The 19766-nt window shown below is 39.5% G+C and overlaps 1 protein-coding gene across 4 annotated transcripts in view; it reads right to left on the bottom strand.

Annotated features, from left to right (window-relative positions):
• The window catches only part of vwa2 (von Willebrand factor A domain containing 2), a 66379-nt gene that overhangs the window by 12388 nt on the left and 34225 nt on the right, over positions 1-19766 (bottom strand). For all 4 annotated transcript variants that reach the window (XR_010021032.1, XR_010021031.1, XM_063072004.1 and 1 more), the window contains exons 7-12: positions 19469-19602; positions 15241-15373; positions 13851-13906; positions 12560-12667; positions 9249-9827; positions 6003-6554 (exon numbers count right to left, since the gene is read on the bottom strand). Coding sequence is in view for 2 of the 4 variants with exons in the window: in XM_063072004.1 (XP_062928074.1) it covers positions 6003-6554; positions 9249-9827; positions 12560-12667; positions 13851-13906; positions 15241-15373; positions 19469-19602 (1562 nt within the window). In the remaining 2 variants the exon portion in view is untranslated. The remainder of the gene's footprint in view (positions 1-6002; positions 6555-9248; positions 9828-12559; positions 12668-13850; positions 13907-15240; positions 15374-19468; positions 19603-19766) is intronic.

The raw sequence follows: 19766 nt of genomic DNA, 5'->3' as shown, positions 1-19766 counted from the left end.
ATGACCAAATACATTAACGTGGGCTGTTCAGTAGACCTGCACTGGGCAATTTTTCTCACGTAATACATTTGATTATAAGCTGGCCTCATAATTCATTTAATCGAATTTGCAGAGGACCTTTTAATTAAAAAAGTTACCCATTTATTCTAGTTGCAATTCTTAAGAAAACCATGGTCCATCCAAAACAAAAGGTATGCATTCGTAAAGGCACTTTCCTGTGCTTTCAAATAATGACAAAAAGAAGAAATGTGCAGTTATGTAAGGAATTATTATTCAAACTGTAGCACGGACAATGCACAGCATTACTCCTCTGCTTATAGAAATACACTGGAAATTTGCAAGCTCCAGAATGCATAATTCGAATTACATACTGTGGTTTGTACAGTTCTTAAAGTAGGCATGCTTCTTCTAAAGATCTTTACAGTAAAGTAAACTCAGTTAAGAGACAGATTCAAAGTTATCCCCAAGTTCAAAAAGGCTTCATCTTTTGAAGTGCAAGCCTATACTTTCTGAGAAAAGAGCATGTTACAAAGTCAAAAAAGATCAAAGGTAAAATTCCTCACAAACTAAACACATTTTCAAAACATGTTTTGTTATCATAAACCACTAATAACACAGTGCAACAAATTCAGAGGGATCAAATAGCTCCTCTGATTTTAGCCAGTAGCTCTAACTGGTTTACCATATGACATTGCAACACCTTTACAAACTGGCCCGTTACAGTTCGCACTGGACAGATTTTACCATTTTGGATTGGCATGGTGGGGATGACTCTCCTTTCGATGCATGAAATCACTGAGCAATTCTGCTAAACAGGCTTGTGTAATGAGAGTTAAAGGTGCATTCATATCACAATCTTATAAACATGGTCAGCAAACAGCAAGGATCATAGTAGAGGTTAAATTACTGAACTGGCAATGCTGATGCTCAGACTAAAGGTCTGGAAACCCCATGACAATGTCCTTATTATATTCATTCCTTTTATTTTAAATAAAGAGGTTAGTTAGCCTGCATAGCCTGTTACACACCCATTTTGAAAAAAAATGCAAGAAGTATTTTTGGTCAATAACTTTATACTCCATTTTAACATTATCTCTTATTTACTGCTGAATGCAGTAGCCATATTGTGATGCCCTTCTGACTGGTCAAACAGACCATAAGACATAGAAGCACAATTAGGTCATTTATCTTTTGAGTCTACTCCACCATTGCATCATGGATGATTTAATACCCCTCTCAGTTCTATTCTCCTCCCTTCTCTGCATAACCTTTGGCACCCTGACTAATCAGGTGCCTATCAACCTATCAACCTCCACTTTAAATGACTTGGCCTCCATAACCATCTGTGGCAATGAGTTTCATAGATTCACCACGGTTTGGCTAAAGAAATTTCATCCTATTCTCTGTTCCAAATCGATGCCTCTCTATTCCAAGACTACACATTCTGCTCCCAGAGGAAACATGCCCTCCAGATCCACTCTTTCTAGGCCTTTGAATATTCAACAGGTTTCAATGAAATCACCCCCCGCCACCCCCAATTCTTCCAAACTCCAATGACCCAGAGACATCAAACACTCATACATTAACACTTACATTCTCAGAATCTTTCTCGTGTACCTCCTCTAGACTCTCTGCAATGCCAGCACACTTCAGATAAACGGCACAAAATCGCTCACAATACTCCACGTGCAGTCTGATCAATGCCTTACAAAGCCTCAGCATTATTACATCCTTGCTGTTATATTCTAGTCCTCTTGAAATGAATGCCAACATTGCATTTTCCTTTCTCACCACTGACTCAACCTGTAAGTTAACCTTTAGGGAATTCTGTTCAATGACTCCCAAGTTCATTTGCACATCTGATTTTTGAATTTTCTCCCTGGTTAGAATATAGTCTATTCATTTATTTCTTCTACCAGGAATCATAAAAGTTGGAATTGCCCTTTGTGGAAGATTCAGCCTGGTCACTTTTACCGTAAAGTTGTGCTCAAGAAGACTGAATAACATCAGAAGGAAAAATATGTTGGAGGTATAAAATAATTAATTGATGCATTTATTTAACTCAAAGTTATTGTGATTACAAGATAAATTGATATCAATAGTCATCTAAATATCATTTGTGAAATTTAATCTTAGAGTAGGAAAATTACCTTAACATAACCTACCAAATCTAAACTTCTCTGTTGTATGCCACATCCAATTTACTTTGATTAATCAGTTTACTTGGATGGAGATACATCTTTACCAAAGGAGATGTAAGGCACTCGCTCCCTCTGCTGGCCTGCAGGTCACCATTTGGCAAGGTGCAGCACCTGCTCAGTGGCCCCCTCCCTATCGATCACGGGTCACGGGAGCACGGGTGGGCAGTCGTATGAGCAGCTGGTGTATGTCACAAGTCCTGGTTATGCGACTATTGATGCCAGGCAGACAGCCTCTGAAGGGTATCGATAATAGTTGGGGTCATCGGTCTAGTAAAGACACTGCCCAGAAGAAGGCAATGGCAAACCGCTTCTGTAGAAAAGTCTGCCAAGAACAATCATGGTCATAGAAAGATCGTGATTGCTGACATCATACGACATGGCACATAACAAGGCAACAAATCAGTTCACTATAACTTTTCGACAATACATTGTTTTGAATTTAAAGTGGGTCTTAAAAAAGAGGAAGAGGTGGAGAGATCTAGAATCATAGTTCCTGACCTTTGGTATACCAATGAGAAAATGGGAAGGCTAAAAAAAGATCACAGTCCTTGGTAGCTTGTAAGATGAAAGAAGGTACAGAGGCTCACTGATTTAGTGAGATAGAATTCCACTTCCAGCTAGCTTGGTGCCAATAAGTTACACTCTTGGAACTTATTACTGAATAGGAAATTACTTATTCTTATATATTTGAATCTCATTACTGATTAGGGAATTACCTTTTTTTTAGAACACTAGAACATTAGAAAATTTTTGACAAGAACAGGCCATTCGGCCCAACAAAGTTTGCCAAATTCCTGTTCACATAATGTGTTGAAATAACTAATTAGTTTAAAGTTGAACGTCTTTAAGGTACCTCTCTCTGAACTACACAACTAGGTAGTTTCTTCCATGTGTCCACAAATCTGTGTAAAGAAATGCTTCCTAACATTAGTCTGATTATGTTCAGTACGTGATACTTCCCAATGTCACTTTGAGATTATGAACTATCCAAGTCTATTTCTAGTTCCAGATGTGTAATTCAGTTATGTGACATGTGTCCTTATTGAAGTTACCATCTGCTATCTTTTAATTTAAATTTCCTTTTCTCTGTGCACCAGTATTGGTTCAACTGCATTTTATATATTTCTGTTGATGATGTTTAGTTTGAGTATTAACACTGAAGGTCGGTGTGCCAATGGCTTCTTGAACTTTATTATAACTTGCTGATAGATTTACAGTAAATGCATTGTTGATATTATCTGCCAGATCTGTCAAGGCAGAAGGCATTGAGTGCTGACACTGTCCAAAACTGAGGTCTTATAAGAGTTCTCAGCTGGAGGAATGCAGAAGGGCATTCCAATCACAACAAACCTGGCTGCAAGTGAGTGAAAATACAATCAAGGGTGCAGAAAGATTAACTCAATCTCTCTTTTTAAGTTGAGTTGGTGGTGAGAAAGGCAATGTTAGCATTTATTTTGAGAGAACAAGAATATAAGAGCAAAGGTGTAATGCTGAGGCTTTATAAAGCATTGGTCAGACAGCACTTGGAGTATTGTGAGTAGTTTTGTGTCCCTTATCTAAGAAAAGATGGTATTGGAGAAGGTCCAGAGAGGTTCAAAAGAATGATTCTGGAAATGAAAGGGTTAACATCTTTGAACCATTTAATGGTTCTGGACGTACTATCTGGAACTTCGAAGCATGAGGGGGGATCTCATTGAAACCTATCGAACATTAAAAGGCCTCAATAGACAAATTCTCAAGACCTTCTTCAGGCACATCATAGGGAGCATCCTGACTGGCTGTATCACCACTTGGCACGGGAACTGCACCACCCCTGATCACTGGGCACTGTAGAGAGTGGTATGAACAGCCCAGCAGATCCGTAGATGTGAACTTCCATCCAATGAGTACATTTACAGCAGCAGGAAGGCCTGGAAGATTACTATGGGACACTAGTCGCCCCAACCATAAACTGTTTCAGCTGCTTCTGTCCGGCAAACGGTACTGCAACATTAAAGCCCGGACCAACAGGGGCATCAAAGGTTATGGGGAGAAGGCAGGAGAATGGGGTTGAGAGGGATAATAAATCAGCCATGATGGAATGGTGGAGCAGATTCAATGGGCTTCGTGGCCTCATTCTTCTCCTATGCCTTATAGTTTTAAATTTGGCTCTTTAAAAATGAAAGTAACATATAAAAAAATGTTTGGTTAACACATGCAAGCTTTCCCTGAACTCTGAAGGGCATGGACTTCTTGCTGTTCTATAGATTTGCTAAGTACGCCTGCAGAAAAATAATCTCAAGATTGTGTGTGGTGACATGTATGTACTCTGATTATAAATTTTATTTTGAATTTTGAACTTACTGGGGTAGACTGTAGTGGGTGCTTGGTACTTTCCAATATCTTTCCAAGCTAATCTTATTGAAGTATATGCTCTGCCAGTTAGCATTAGTGGATATTTCAATGAAGGGAAGGCACCAAAACTGAGCTTAAGATTCTCCTCACCTAATGCTTCCAGACAGAGACTTGCCATGGGAAGAAGTTTCTTCACACTCTGGTCATCGTCACAATCATAGAGTCAACATGCAAGCAGGCCCTCCAACCCAACTTGTCTATGCCAACTGGGCTAGTCCCAGCTGTCTGTGTTTGGCCCATAGTGTAGTGGTCAGCACAACACTATTACAGCTCAGGGCTTTGGAGTTCAGACTTCAATCGCAGTGTTCTCAGTAAGGAATTTGTATGTCCACCCCGTGAAATGTGGGCTCCGTTTTCTTCTCACGTTCCAATAACATACCGTTTTATCGGTTAATTGGTCATTGTAAATTGTCCTATGATTAGGCGAGGGCAAATCGAAGGTAGCTGGGTGGCATGTCTTGAAGGGCCAGAAGGATTTGCTCCACATGGTAGCTCAGTAAATAAATAAACTTCTAGTATCCACGTACTTACCTAGGTGGTTTTTGAATGTTCCTAATGTGCCCACCTCAACAGCTGTTTCTGATGGCTCACATCGAATATGCACTGCCCTTTGCATGAAGAAGCTGCCACGACATCCCTTGTAAATCTCTTGCCCTTGGTCTTCATCCACTTGTATACTTTTTGTTTTAACACCCACTCCCTACGAAAACAAGGTGTGCTTTCACCCTGTCTGCTCTCCTCTTAAATACATCTCTACGGTCACCACTCTGTCTCCTACATTCTTAATTTGTTACATGCCGTGCCCCATAACGCGGACAATGATGGTCTTTCCATGACCATGACAGTTCTTGACAAATTTTCTACAGACATGGTTTGCCATTACCCTCTTCGGCGTTGTGAATTTACAAGACGGGTGACCCCAGCCATTATCAATACTCTTCAGAGTTGGTCCGCCTGCCGTCAGTGGTCGCATAACCAGGACTTGTGATATGCACCAGCTGCTAATACGGCCATCCACCACCTGCTCCCATGGCATCACGTGACCCAGATCAGGGGCTAAGCAGGTGCTACACCTTGCCCAAGTGTGACCTGCAGGCTGGTGAAGGAAGGAGCATCTTACACCTCCTTTGGTAGAGACGTTTCTCCAGACCACCACTTAAATCTCCTACATATACACCTCAAAACCTACACGTAGTGGTCCTGGCAGTGTACCAATCTAGTCACTTTGGGATCAGATCAGTACCCTTGTTACAGATTTACCCTGGTGCAAGTCACAATCAAATTCTCAAGAAAAACTCCTCTCTAGGCATTTGATTTACTTTAATTAACAACAATGAATTAAATATCTGACAGAATAATTTAAAAAAGGCATTATGGAAATTCTTTTGGCAAGATACATCTAATTACCTTCACAAATCCTGTGAGCAATGATTTCGTCAAAATATTTCAAATCCTCGAAGGATGGCACAGTTATCATGTAATTGGCAGAGCTAGTGATCCTTAGCAATGACTCCTTCTGCACGTCACCAATACCTGCAGCAAAGACGGTGATGCCGTTGTTCCTCAGAGTCTGTGCAGGAACTGCTGCATCGTCAGTGCTTGCTCCATCTGTTAGCACCACCACCACCTTATTCACACCAGGCCGGGCGCCTTGTCGGATAGTCATCACATCGTCGTAAATGTGAAGGAGAACACTGCCAGTGGAGGCAGTTCCGCCCAAATAAGGAGCTAAGTCAATGGCCTTCTGGAGGTTAAGGCCTGAATCAAACGCATCAAGACCAAAAATTGTCCTCGAACTGCTGCCATAGATCACGAGGCCAACCTGAGTAACGTCACGGTTTATTTCAAACTGCATGGTGACAGCCTTCGTAAAATCTTTCACTTTATCAAAGTTGTCCTTTCCAACTCCAGATGATGCATCCAAAGCAAACACGAGATCTAAAGGCTGGGATAAGCATCCTGCACAGAAAGAGAGTGGACCCAGAATTAGAAATTCCCAGTAATATAATAGATCATAGGACAGTACAGTACAAGTTCACGATGTTCCCCAACATTTTAACCTACTTCATAATCAATCTAACCCTTCCCTTCCACATAGCCCTACTTTTTTCTTTCAGCCATGTGCCTATCTAAGAGTCTCTTACATGTCTCTAACGTATCTGCCTCTAGCACCACCCCTGACAGCCCATTCCATGCACCTACCACTCTGAGTAAAAAGAAATCCATCCCTGACATCCCATCTATACTTTCCACCAACCAGCTTCACAGAATGTTAATGGTGTGCATTGACCACACTTCCAAGGATTTTTAAAAGTGATAGAGAGTTCTCGAGTACAAATTCCAAGCGATAGTTTGAAAATTCCAGAGAATTAAAAGCAGGTCTACACATATAAATCCAAACATGAGGATTTAGGAAAGGATGTGGAAGCTTTAAAGAGGGTGCAAAGGAGATTTACCAGGATGTTGCCTGGATTAGAGATCATGCCTTATGAGGATAGGTTGAGCAAGTTAGGGTTATTGGCTTTAGAGTGAAGGAGGGTGAAAGGAAGATGATAAGAGATATAGCTAAAGTGGATTGGCAGATACTTTTTTCCCCAGGGCAGAAATGGCTAGTAAGAGGTGACATAATTTTTTAAGGTGATTGGAGGAAAGTATGGGGCGGGGGGTGTCAGAGCTACATTTTTTACACAGATGCATGGAACACGTTGCCAAGGGGTGGTGCTAGAAGCAGATACATTACAGATACTTAAGAGACTCTGAGATAGGCACATGTGGCTGAAAGAAAAATGGAGGGCTATGGGGTAGGGAAGGGATAGATTGACCTTAGAGAAGGTTAAAAGGTGTGCACACTACCTTGGGCTAAAGAGCGTGCACTGTGATATGGTGTTCTGTGTTCTACGATGCAGGGCCAGGGGCAAACTGCAGGTATAAAAAGGAAGAAAGGATTTGAAGTGATCCAAAGACAAATGATGATGGGAAGCCAATACTATTCAACAGGATAACGGCTGTGTTACAAACAAGTTTTTCATTGTATTTGTATTTGTGCATGTGATGATAAACTTGACCTGATGGCTTGACTCGGTAAGGCAAGACACATGTTACAGAGCATTCCACAAGTTTTACAATCATAAATGAGAAAAGCATAGAAAGAGTTAATTCTGGAGATTGTTGCATGCATAATGATTTCAGACATGAAGGGGCAAAGAGAGGGTTAAAGAGGTCAAAGTACAGCACCTGAAACTAAGTTTGGGGGGTTAAAGAAAAGAGAGAAAGAGAAACAATTCTAGAAGAAGAAAAGGAAGTATTCTGGAGCATGAAGATGACCATTATGTTTATTCAGATATGTATCACAACATCCAAAGAGAATGGCCTTTGGATTCAGTAACTCGCAACTAAAGCATAAAGTGGTTTGAGGAATGAAGATAAGCCTGGCTCCTACTAAACATCAACACGCAGTGGAGGACAAGTGCCAAGGTCAGAAACTGCAGGAATGCTGAATTTGAAGATTAAGGGTAAAAGGAAATACACTAGATCCCTTAGTCTGGTTGTAATAAATTACGAAAGTATGTTTAGGGCAGCAAAATGTTATGGAGGGATAAGTAGGTTGTGTGAATAAGAACCGCACAGATACATAGTACTGCTGGTGTGAGGGTGACACACAGCGTTCCTGACAGCACAAGGTATTAGAGAAAAACATATTCCTGAAGGTGAAGGGATCTTTGGCAAAAGTAGAAGAATCAATTATATTTTTTTAAGAAGGAAGTTTTGTGGAGTTACTGTTCAGCTCACAAATTAGAACATATTCACACCTCTCCCAGGATGTTTGTAATGTCAGAACATAAAACAGTAAAGTTATTAACCAGCACTGTGAATGCATTCCTTGCATTTTCTTGTAACGTGGATGTGATAAAAGGGTGTCTGTCAGACTAAACATGAAGAATATTTTGTCTGACAGACAACTTAAGAGATCCAAATCAGAAAGTAACACTTTATACGTAGTGCTGGGGTGATTTGTGATGAGCTTGCTGTATGCCAAATTTTCAGCTTTTACCCTCTGTAAAGTGAATGCACCATTGATTTGAAATAGAGTACAAATAATTCCTGTCTTGATTAAAACCTACAGTGCTGACACGTGAAAGTCTGTAGATGCTGGAAATCCAAAGCAACACACAAAATGCTGGAGGAACTCAGCAGGTCAGGAAGCACCTATGGAAATGAATGAACAGTCAATGTTTTGGGAGTGAACTGGAAAGGGGAGGACACCAGATAAAAAGGCTGGGCGGCAGAGGAGGCAGAGAAGGTGCTGTTACTTTACTTCCAAAATTCAGCCACTTAATGGAATACATTAAAACATTCCACTTTCATCACATTTAACAGAGGACAAATCTCTTCCCTGTCATTTATATGCTTTTCTTTATTTATAATAAAAATCGCTTGTCCTCTCTAGCTTTCCTGGTTCCCTGACTGACTGGGTAGGCAAACAAGTTCATTGGGCTACAGGTCTTTTAATACGTGGTAAATGTCAATGAGATCCCCACTCATCCTTTTAAAGACTGCATAGTATGTAATGCGATGACCCCGATCATGTCTTCAATCTTACCATAGTGCTATCAGCTCAGCCAGATGAAGGACAGTTTAGGAAAGTGTTTATACCTTGATTGTCAATGTTGCAGATTTTTGTTCTTAGTTCAGGAATCTGATTGAAGAAATGTTGAGGATTTGAATATGTGACTGTATGCTGGGGATTTCCTGTAATTGCAACCAGTTCTGACTGAAGACTGTGGCTTCCAACTGCAAGGAGAAAGACCTCTCGCTCTCTGGCGTATTTGGCTGATTCAGCTATGGAATCGTCTGATTTTGAGTTTGTTAGCAGAACTAAAACATGGGGACGGTCCTCAGGAACATGTGGAACCGTCGATCTGGTTTTAAATCCAATCTGGGTGAGGTATTCTAAAGCCTTCCCAGTCTTTGTGCTGCCTCCTTTGAAACGCATCAGTTCAATCTTACGAGCAACATCTGATATATCCTGGTGCAGTCCCATAGGCAGTTCCATTTGGACTCCGTCACTGTACTGTGCCACGCCAACGTTAATTTGACTGTCTGCAGTCAGCACTACCTGCAGAAATGTTTTCACAAAGGCTTTGTGCTGGAGAAATCCTTCAAGGGTTGTCTTGGCTGAGCCATCAATTAGCAGCAAAAGATCCACACTGCATTCAAGTCCTTGTTGTGGAGCTGTTAAAATTTTTAAAAAAGCATTATGATAACAAAAAGCACCAACAGTGGCAAAGCTTAACTAAAGTTACAGACAATCATTCAAAAGGATTATTTTTCTCTCCAATAAAAAGACTGGACATTTGCCAGTCTTTGTTGTGTGTGGCTTTTCAAGAATTCTATTGTGTCTCTTTGTTTTGTGGAAGAAGACGAATCTCAAGGTTGTTTGTGGTATACATACTTCAATAATAAATTTGAACTTTGAACTTTGATATAAAAAATTCATACTAAAATGAATTATGCATGAATGGAAAGGCAATATTGATAGCATTGCTCTGGCACAAACTCAGATATAATACTGTGCTCTATATAACAATATACTATCAATATGGAATTGCACCTTTAATGCAAGTGTGTTCAATTGTTTCTTTCAGTCCTTTTAAAATGGGTTTTCCACGTGTTTGCTTGAACTTTTCATTACATTAAATAAAGGATTATGAAAGAGTTTTATTGTTCACCAACTACTATTCAGCCAATGAAACAATGTAGACTTTTAGGTGCCAAAAATATCAGCAAATAAAAGGCATAAAGCTGAAAATATAAAACATAATGAACATGTATTTTGAAACAAAGCTTCATTCCTTCAAGGAATGTGACTTCAAACTGACTATTCTCCTATGACTGTGTTAAAAGATTGACATCAGATCACACATTGCCAGCAGACATTTAGGCAAAATACAGTTATTAATAGTAATAATAACAAATATTTATAGAACACTTTTCAGACAGATCATACAGATCGTGTAGTTCAAAGTGCTTTACAATGAGATCAAGGTTAAATAAATAGGTTTTGAGCTGGTGTTTAGAAGTGTCAACTGAGTCTGCGTCCCTTATAGTTTTACATATTGAATTCTACAGCTTAGACCGTCATTGAAATAATAATAATGGATGCTGCCTTTCCGAGACATCGCTCCTTGAAGATGTCCTGGGTACTTTGTAGGCTAGTACCCAAGATGAAGCCGACTAAATTTACAACCCTCTGCAGCTTCTTTCAGTCTGGTGCAGTTGCCCCCCCCCCCCCACCTCCATACCAGACAGTGATGCAGCCTGTCAGAATGCTCTCCACAGTACATCTATAGAAGTTTTTGAGTGTTTTTGTTGACATACCAAATCTCTTCAAACTCCTAATGAAGTATAGTCGCTGTCTTGCCTTCTTTATAGCTGCATTGATATGTTGGGACCAGGTTAGGTCCTAAGAGATCTTGACACCTAGGAACTTAAAACTGCTCGCTCTCTCCACTTCTGATTCCTCTATGAGGATTGGTATATGTTCCTTCATCTTACCCTTTCTGAAGTCCACAATCAGCTCTTTCATCTTACTGACATTGAGTGCAAGGTTGCTGCTGTGACACCACTCCATTAGTTAACCATTTACCAAATATAATCATGGCAAAATATACCAAATATATATTATGGTATGATATTGAGCCTATGAACACTATATCACTTTCTTTTTAGTATTTCTGTTTTTGCATTATTTTTAATTTAACTATTTAATATACGTACTTATTGTAATTGATTTACTTATTTTTTCCATGTTATCATGTATTGCTTTGTACTGCTAGCGCTAAGTTCACAAATTTCAAACATACGCCGGTGATAATAAACCTGATTTGGTTTCAATAATATTTTAGGCATTAGGAAGTTTACAGTCTAATATTCCTGGATGAATTAAAGTACAGCAATTTCAATATTTGATTCTCAGTCAGCCTTGATACACAAATTTTGTCTGAATGTACAATCTTCCTCATGAGTTTCAGCACTCAGACATTTCTTCAAACAATGGTAGATCAATTTTGAGATTACACCGAACTGGTTCAAACAAAAATAGAAATCGAAGAAACAGACAAACTCAGCCACTCAGTCAGCATCTATGGAAAGAGGGACAGTCAATGATTCATGTCCAGCACTATTCATCTGATCCAAGAAAGAGAAAGAACAAGCTCTTTGAGGTAGCAAAGGGGGCAGGGAAAGGCAATTGATGCTGCATTGAGAATTTCTCTGATAGGATGAAATAATGTCCTATTTCAGGAGCAGCTAAGATCAGAGAAAATGTGTTGCTAATTGTGTACAGACTGACTGCGTACAAAAAGGAAATGAAGAGACAGCAGGCAAAAATGTCTAGTTATTAATATAAATAAAATGAAAGGGTGAGTTGTCTAAAGTTGGATAATTCAATATTGATTCTTTCCTTTCCTTTCCTCTAATCTGTTGTACATTTTCTGTCAGACTACACAACATTAAGCCTGCAGAAGGTGTAGTGATGTCCGCAACGGACTTTGAAGTGAGTAGTCCCAGGTTCAAATCCAGCCACTTCCCTACATGCTTTCCAGCCATGCTGGGTTGAGCTTTGAGCTAGCAACTTGGCCTCAAAAAAAAACAGGCAAATGCTAATGAAACGTCAAGGTTGCCACCTGATGTGCCACAGGGTGTGGAGAGGAATAACACACAACTTTAGCAGTACTGAATTTTCAGGGTTTTTTTTTCAGATTTCAAGCATTTGCAGCTTTTATTTAATCTTCATATCTTTTTCTTTCAAACAATATTTGTAAGGTGCCACTCCAGTTGAAACAGATTTGCAAGTATAATTCAGACCAAACAAAGCATGGTTTAATGGAACAGAGATATCAGATGAACAAATTTACACACATTTGGGGAAAATAATAATAAAAAAAAAAGTAAGACCAGTTTACCGCAATTAAAGTCTTCTCCAAATGCTGCAGGGCAGAGACAGTGGTACTTTTCAAGGTCCTCTGAGATACATGTGCCGCCATACTGGCAGGGCTGTGAATCGCACGGATCTGTAAAAGGGTTTACATAAAATATTGATAGGATGTTCAAGGACCTTATACTTTTTGAAAACGAAGTTACATATGAGATTAATAAATATCCAGAAGAAATAACTATTTCATTCATGTGCATTGATTGATAAAATAAAGAATAGCAATACTTTTCCATTTCTTGTCAGCCAGATGACATTTGAGTTGCAATCACAGACACGTTATATTGGCAATTAAATCAACATTCACATATTTTTGAATTAGGTGCTGTTTATTAATTGTACCTAAAATGTTCTTGTCAAAAGAAATATCTGAATCAATTAAAACATAACTCTAAAATTATTCTTGTCAATCTCATTTAGAAAGTTGGATATTTCATGCTGACTTTAACAAGCAATCTGAAGAATAACCGCAAAGTGTTTGATCTTGCACCATATGGTTTTTCTTGAACAATTGTCGGTGATTGGCTTGATACTCTAGTTAAAAGCAATTAGTTTTTGTGACTTTAAAGCATTATATTTTGTATGGTATAAAACTATAGCTCTTATGAATTGCTAAGCTATTCAACTTGCCAAGTGCAAAAGATTTGGGTGCCACGAAGCATAGAGGTTAGGCCAATGCTATTACAGCTTGGGGCACTGTAGTTCAGAGTTCAGTTCCGGCATCATTGTAAGAAGACGGTACTTCTTCCCCGTGAAATGTATGGGATTTCTCTGGGTTCTCTGGTTTCACCCCACAGTCCAAAGATGTACTGGTTAATAAGTTAATTGGTCACTGTGAATTGTCCTGTGATTAGGTTAAATCGGGGGGTTGGGCAGTGCAGATCAAAGGGCCAGAAGGGCCTATTCTGTCCTGTCACTCAAATAAATAATTAAATAAATTTGAGGGCGCAGATATAGATCACTAATTCCAGTCTATGACCCTGAGATTACTGAGGTTCATCATTTTATGTTTTATTTTGAAGTTATGGTTATTTACACTGATTTGATGTCAGACTCTCAAACAGACTAATTACACAGAGAAATATATTAACAAGAATAATCTTTTCAACCTTATTAAACAATGTTACAGAAAACAACATGAGCACTTAATAAAATATTTTACCACAGACATCTTTAACATTGCATTTAAATTCAGCAAGAAGGAAAGTACTCCACTGAAACAACAAAACTGGACATTGGAGTAGGATGAAAACATTAACTACCTGGGCACAGAGTTCTGTAGCATCGAGCAAGATGCGTCTTATAAACTCGCTTCCAACTAGAAAAAAAATTAATTTCTGTGAGAAATTATCAAGATATTTCCATGCAAAGAATGTGGAATATTATGGAATGCTTTTCAGAGTTTATTCTTTCTACTCTGAAACTTCCCCAAATAATTAACTTATTAGTCAATTATTATCTAAGTTCATTCATAGTGTGAAGATTGCAACAAAAAAGTCCCACAGTAGAGTAGTGAGGGCATATGGAAATATAATATCATTCTGATAGTACAAATGGTCTTTTTCTTCCAAAGACATCTCTTGGTGGCCTTTTGAAAGCTTGCAAAGGCCTCCCTTGTGATTTTTCTACTTAAAGTCTCTGGAAATGTCTATACAATTTAACAGTATTCTTTAGGCTTGTCACTTCTCCAGAAACACTTTAACATTATCAAATAGAACCTATGCCAAGCAAATCACTAGTAACTATAATGATTCTCCCATGAACCTCCAAAGGTCAGGGTGTCGAGGCCTGAGGCGAGGGACTGAAAAGTTCAGGGTGTTGGGGCCTGAGGCGAGGGACTGAAAAGCTCAGGGTGTGTGGAGCAAAGGTGAAGGACAGAAAAGGTGAGAGTGTCAGGGCTGGAAGTGAGGGATGGGCCAGTGTTCAGCTCGCTGTTCTGCAAGGTCTACTCGTCTCTGTACTGAACTGAGGCTGTGGCTTGCAACTAACAGGCTCCTGGATCGGCTGTAGTGATGACTGGCTTTGAGGCTGTGGGCTGACTTCCGTGAACTTCAGTTCTGAAAGTTGATTGTTTACTTTTATTGTTTGCATGATTTTATTTCTGCACATCAGGTGTTTGAAGGTCTTTTTTAAATGAGCTCTATTGGGTTTCTTTGTTTTGTGGCTGCCTGTAAGGAAACAAATCTCAAGGCTGTATATTGTACTCATATGTTAATAATAACTGTACTTTGAACTTTGAATTTACTAATTTGATCTTAAACAATGAATTCTGTGCATTTTTCCATAGCCGATATCAAGCTAACGGGTTCACTGATATTTATCTATTCTGCTTTCCCATTGCTTACAATATTTACCACAATCTTCGCACACACTGCACTTAAAGAGCACTGTGCAGAGACAGTGAGAACTTGTTATCTATTTTCCTCCACCAGTTAGAGTGCCTTCCATGATCTATCTACTTCAACATTTGATTGACAGCTCAGCACCGATTTATTTTCCAGTCACTTTACTCGAAGTACCCCCTCACTCATCAAGTTAAAAGCAATTGGACAATGCAGTACACTGCAGCTGGATCAGGCGACAATCCACGTACAATGCTTCAGAGTGCTTTATGTTTTCCCACGGCCAAGTTTCAGAATAGGAGTTACTAACCTGTAATAAGGACATAGTGTTGAGAAAGGTCCACCATATTCATATGATCCCCTCCAGCACATGAAATTCCCCTTGAATTCCTTCACTGTTTCTAGAGATTTACGTAGACAGACATGGGTCTCAAGCTTGCAAGCTGAAAGAAGCAAATTACTATATTTTACTCACACGTAATCATTTACAGTACTGTGCAGAAGTATACATACATACATACACACACACACATCTTTAGTTTTTTGGATTGCACTATTCTGCAGCCACAAAAAAAAACAAATTTCATGACATATGTGAGTGACGATAAACCTGATTCTGATATGGATCTCTAATATGGACTGAGAGTGGGAAGGGGCAGGGAGAGGGGAATCATGGTTGGGAAAAGGGGAAGGAGCAGTAAGTACCGGAGAGATGTTCTGTAATGATCAATAAACCAATTGTTTGGAATCAAATAACCTGGGTGTGCCTGCATCCATACCCCCCACACCCACCCCGGCACTCCTCCTCCATCACCTGTCCCACACCGATCCCGCAGCGTTCCACCCTCTCCATTCCCAACACCCTCGGCTCCATCAGGTTTACAAACTCACACTGTGCTCCACATTGACAAATACGGTACTGCGCAAAAGACTTGGGCACCCCAGCTATATATATATATATATATATATATATATGTGCTTTAGACTTTTGGACAGTACTGTATGAATACTTTTCTTAGACGAGAATGTATACCTTTTTAAAGTGTTGAAACCTAGCATATGGGTGAGAAGACTTTGATAAGGCTGGGGGTGAGAGGGTGCTGTTATTTGTGCTGCTTGTGGTCCCTCATAAGTCAAAAGTATTTGTCCCATCTGGATCTATCCTACCTAAAAGTTATCCTGGGGTCCTACACTTACATTTGTTTAGCTTCAGGCAGAAAGGTTAACTGTCGTGGTTTCACAAATGACAAGGAAGCGCCAAAGATTCTTCAAGAAATGTTTAAATTTTAATTTGCAAAGTAAAGCTGAGACAGACAGTGGGCTAGCCTTTGAATGCCCACCACTGAATGCCTGCTTATTTTTTCACACAGCATTCTTTATAGCACCCCTTCTGGGTTAACAGTATTAGCACATGCTGTAAATTTCACTCTAGCTAATAAATCAATTACCCTTATCTCTCTTACTTGGCTACATTCGTTTTTTCTTGAGGGGTTAAAAGTACACAGGTTTCATTCAATGGTTACATAGTTGAAATACTATAGTAATCCCACGCACTCAGTAACAGACACTCAATGCATAGTAAAAACCTGAATAAACACGTGATGCGCAATAAAAACACACTAAAATAAACACTTAGAAACCAGAGTGCTACAATATTTTCCAATATAATCTCTCCTTTGAGATCTATAAGGTCTCACATAGAGAAAGGAAACTACGAGTCCACACACAAAAGCTCAAATAAACTTCAGAATTTACTCCCAAATCTGGGTCAAACTATAATTTCTTGTGCTTAGAATTTGAAGTGTTCTCTCCCTACCTTCCTAGGCCACTGAGCCAAAAACCTGTCCCTTCGTGTTCTGATTTTCCTCCTCACCCAACTCCTCATATTTTCTTCTTTCCTCCTCTGTATCCCAGACTTTAAACTTCCCCTCCAGTTCTAGTTCTCCTGATAATACAGGACACTGTTTAAGAGTCTCCTTCTCATAATAAGGGGGAGGGGTTTCTACATTTCTCAGGTCTGGGTATAGAGTCGGCTCCTTATTCTGTTTCTCCTGTGGTTTACCAGACTGCTTTTCTTGTTTCTCAGAGTCTTCTTTACTTGCTACTGATATTCATCCTTTCTTTCTCAATCTTTCTCCCTCCATCCTAAAGAGTTTTAACACTTCTATCTCCTATTTTCTTTTTTCTCTCTTTTCTTGGATTTATCTCTTGGTTTGTGATTTTTAATCAGTGCCTCCATTTCCTCACATAAACTTACATCAAATGTTCCTTCTTTCGGCCACTTCGTGACCAGATTTTTGGTTCTTTTTTCCCATTTTTCTGAAATTTCCGCGATCTTACCTTGACACACCGAGAATATTTTGCTCAATATTTCTACCGCCGTTGGTTTCCCTGTCATGTTATGCTTTCCCTTTTTAAGGTATTCTTAATGTCTCACACCTCGGTGATACTATTTTCTGTAACCTATTTCTCTATCTAACCTTATGGTTTTTTCTCAACCGCGTCTAAATTATATACTTAAGCTATCCTTATCTTCTATTCTGTTCTGCCCACACAGACCCCTTTCTCGGGGGGTATCCACAGAACTTTCTTTTTGCACCTCGCCTATTCAGACCCTTACACTTCTTAAGGCGGTATTCACGAAGATTTTCTCTTTTTTCTTTCTTTCCCTGCCCATTCAGACCTTCGTCTCGTACGAAACGGTATCCACAGGGACTTACCAACACCACGTGAAATTTTTCTTACTTAACTTCTCGTTACCTTATTCATACTCACCCCTCACTGCAGTGTTCTTGATTAATCCTCCGAGCCTCCTTTTAACCCTCAATTCTGCCAGATTCTTTGAATCGGAGAGACCCTTCAGCAGTTGTTTCACACTTCTGAGTCCCCGAGATCTCCTCAAAAACCAACAGAATTCTTAGTCCAAATTGTCGCTAAAAAGCGCTTACCTTTGTTTGGGTGCACCCTGAATTCTGTTAGCTCTGTGGAGGTCCCCCAGGGACCGGGAAGCGCTCTCAATCTGCCATTTCTTTTCTTCCACGGGTCTCTTCCCAATCCTGCCAGACTACGCCAGTTTTGTCGTGGTTTCACAAATGACAAGGAAGCGCCAAAGATTCTTCAAGAAATGTTTAAACTTTAATTTGCAAAGTAAAGCTGAGACAGACAGTGGGCTAGCCTTTGAATGCCCACCACTGAATGCCTGCTTATTTTTTCACATAGCATTTTTTATAGCATCCCTTCTGGGTTAACAGCATTAGCATATGCTGTAAGTTTCACTCTAGCTAATAAATCAATTACTCATCTCTCATACATGGCTACATTCATTTTTTCTTGAGGGGTTAAAAGTACACAGGTTGCATTCAATGGTTACAAAGTTGAAATACCATAGTAATCACACGCACTCAGTAACAGACACTTAATGCATAGTAAAAACCTAAATAAACACTCGATGTGCAATAAAAACACACTAAAATAAACACTTAGAAACCAGAGTGCTACAATTTATTTTCCAATATAACTAGCCAGATTAAGGCTTAATCCAAGACTCAAATCTGCCTGTCTTTAGGTGGGTCTTCTATAAACAATTCTCCTCACATTCACATTTCAGAATGAGTGGGTAATAGGTGGGTGAATCCCAGGTGATTTATTTTTTGTTTTTTCCACAAAAATTGGCATATTTTGACTTTATATGCACTCGATGGCCACTTTATTAGGTGCAGAAATGGAACCTGGTGTAATTTTCTGTTGCAGTAGCCCATTCACTTGAAGTTTCAATATTCCGTGGGTTCAGAGATGCTCTTCCGCACACACTTTTATGTGTTGTTATCTGAGTTACTGTCACCTTCCTGTCAGCTTGAACCAGTCTGGCCACTCTTCTCTGACCTTTCTTATTAACAAGGTGTTTTTCCCCACAGAACCGCTGCTCACTGGATGAGTGTGCGTGTGTTTTTTGCTCTTCACACCATTCAGTGTAAACTCTAGAAAATCCCAGGAGAAGATTTCTGAGATACTCAAACTACCCTGTCTGGCACCAACAATCAAAATCACTTAGATCCCATTTCGTCCCCATTTTGATGTTTGGTCTGAACAACAACTGACCCTCTTGACCATGTCTGCATGATTATACTCATTGAGCTGTTGCTACATCATTGGTTGATTAGATATTTGCATTAATGAGCAGGTGTACTAGGTGCAGTATGCTTCAAAACACAACATTGATGAGATGGTAATTGTAGATGCACAGACTGGCACACTAAGGCAGGATTCTCCATAATACATAATAAAAGACAAAAAAAAGTTTTTGGATGGTTGAAATCATACTTGGGAAGAAGAGAAGTTGCTTTGCTGTGCACTGAATTTTAACATGGCTTTTCAGATTGGCAGTTAACATAAAAAGAACTGGAATGGATTTTGACTTTGTAAAGATTTTGCAGTATTCCATTGTAGTTAAAGCAATGATATTCTTTACTGTATGGATGAGCAACACGACGTCTATCAACCCAGATTTAGAACTTTTGTTACAAAATTCTGTGCGTTACCTGGTGGAATAGCAGAGCAGACATCAGAGCTTGTTAACGTGGTATACAGACCATTGACAGCATCATCAAAGTGCCCTGCAAACAGCACATGGCTGTCTGTAGGTTCACTAGCTAGTAAAGCCAACTCCTCCCATCTGTGAAGAGAGAAAGAGTTACAATGAAAATCAACTAACATTTTGTTACCACCATGTGGTCATCACATGGGTTTTTACCGGCTTACACTCACAGTCAAAAGATGCACAGGTTCGTAGATGAATTGGTCATTGTAAGTTGTCCTCGGGTTAATTCGGTGGGCTCA

The sequence above is a fragment of the Mobula hypostoma genome, chromosome 19 (genome assembly GCF_963921235.1).
Source record: "Mobula hypostoma chromosome 19, sMobHyp1.1, whole genome shotgun sequence".
Lineage (NCBI taxonomy): Eukaryota > Metazoa > Chordata > Chondrichthyes > Myliobatiformes > Myliobatidae > Mobula > Mobula hypostoma.
The sequence above is the reverse complement of the archived record's forward strand: the minus strand, read 5'-3'. Positions and strand labels throughout refer to the sequence as shown.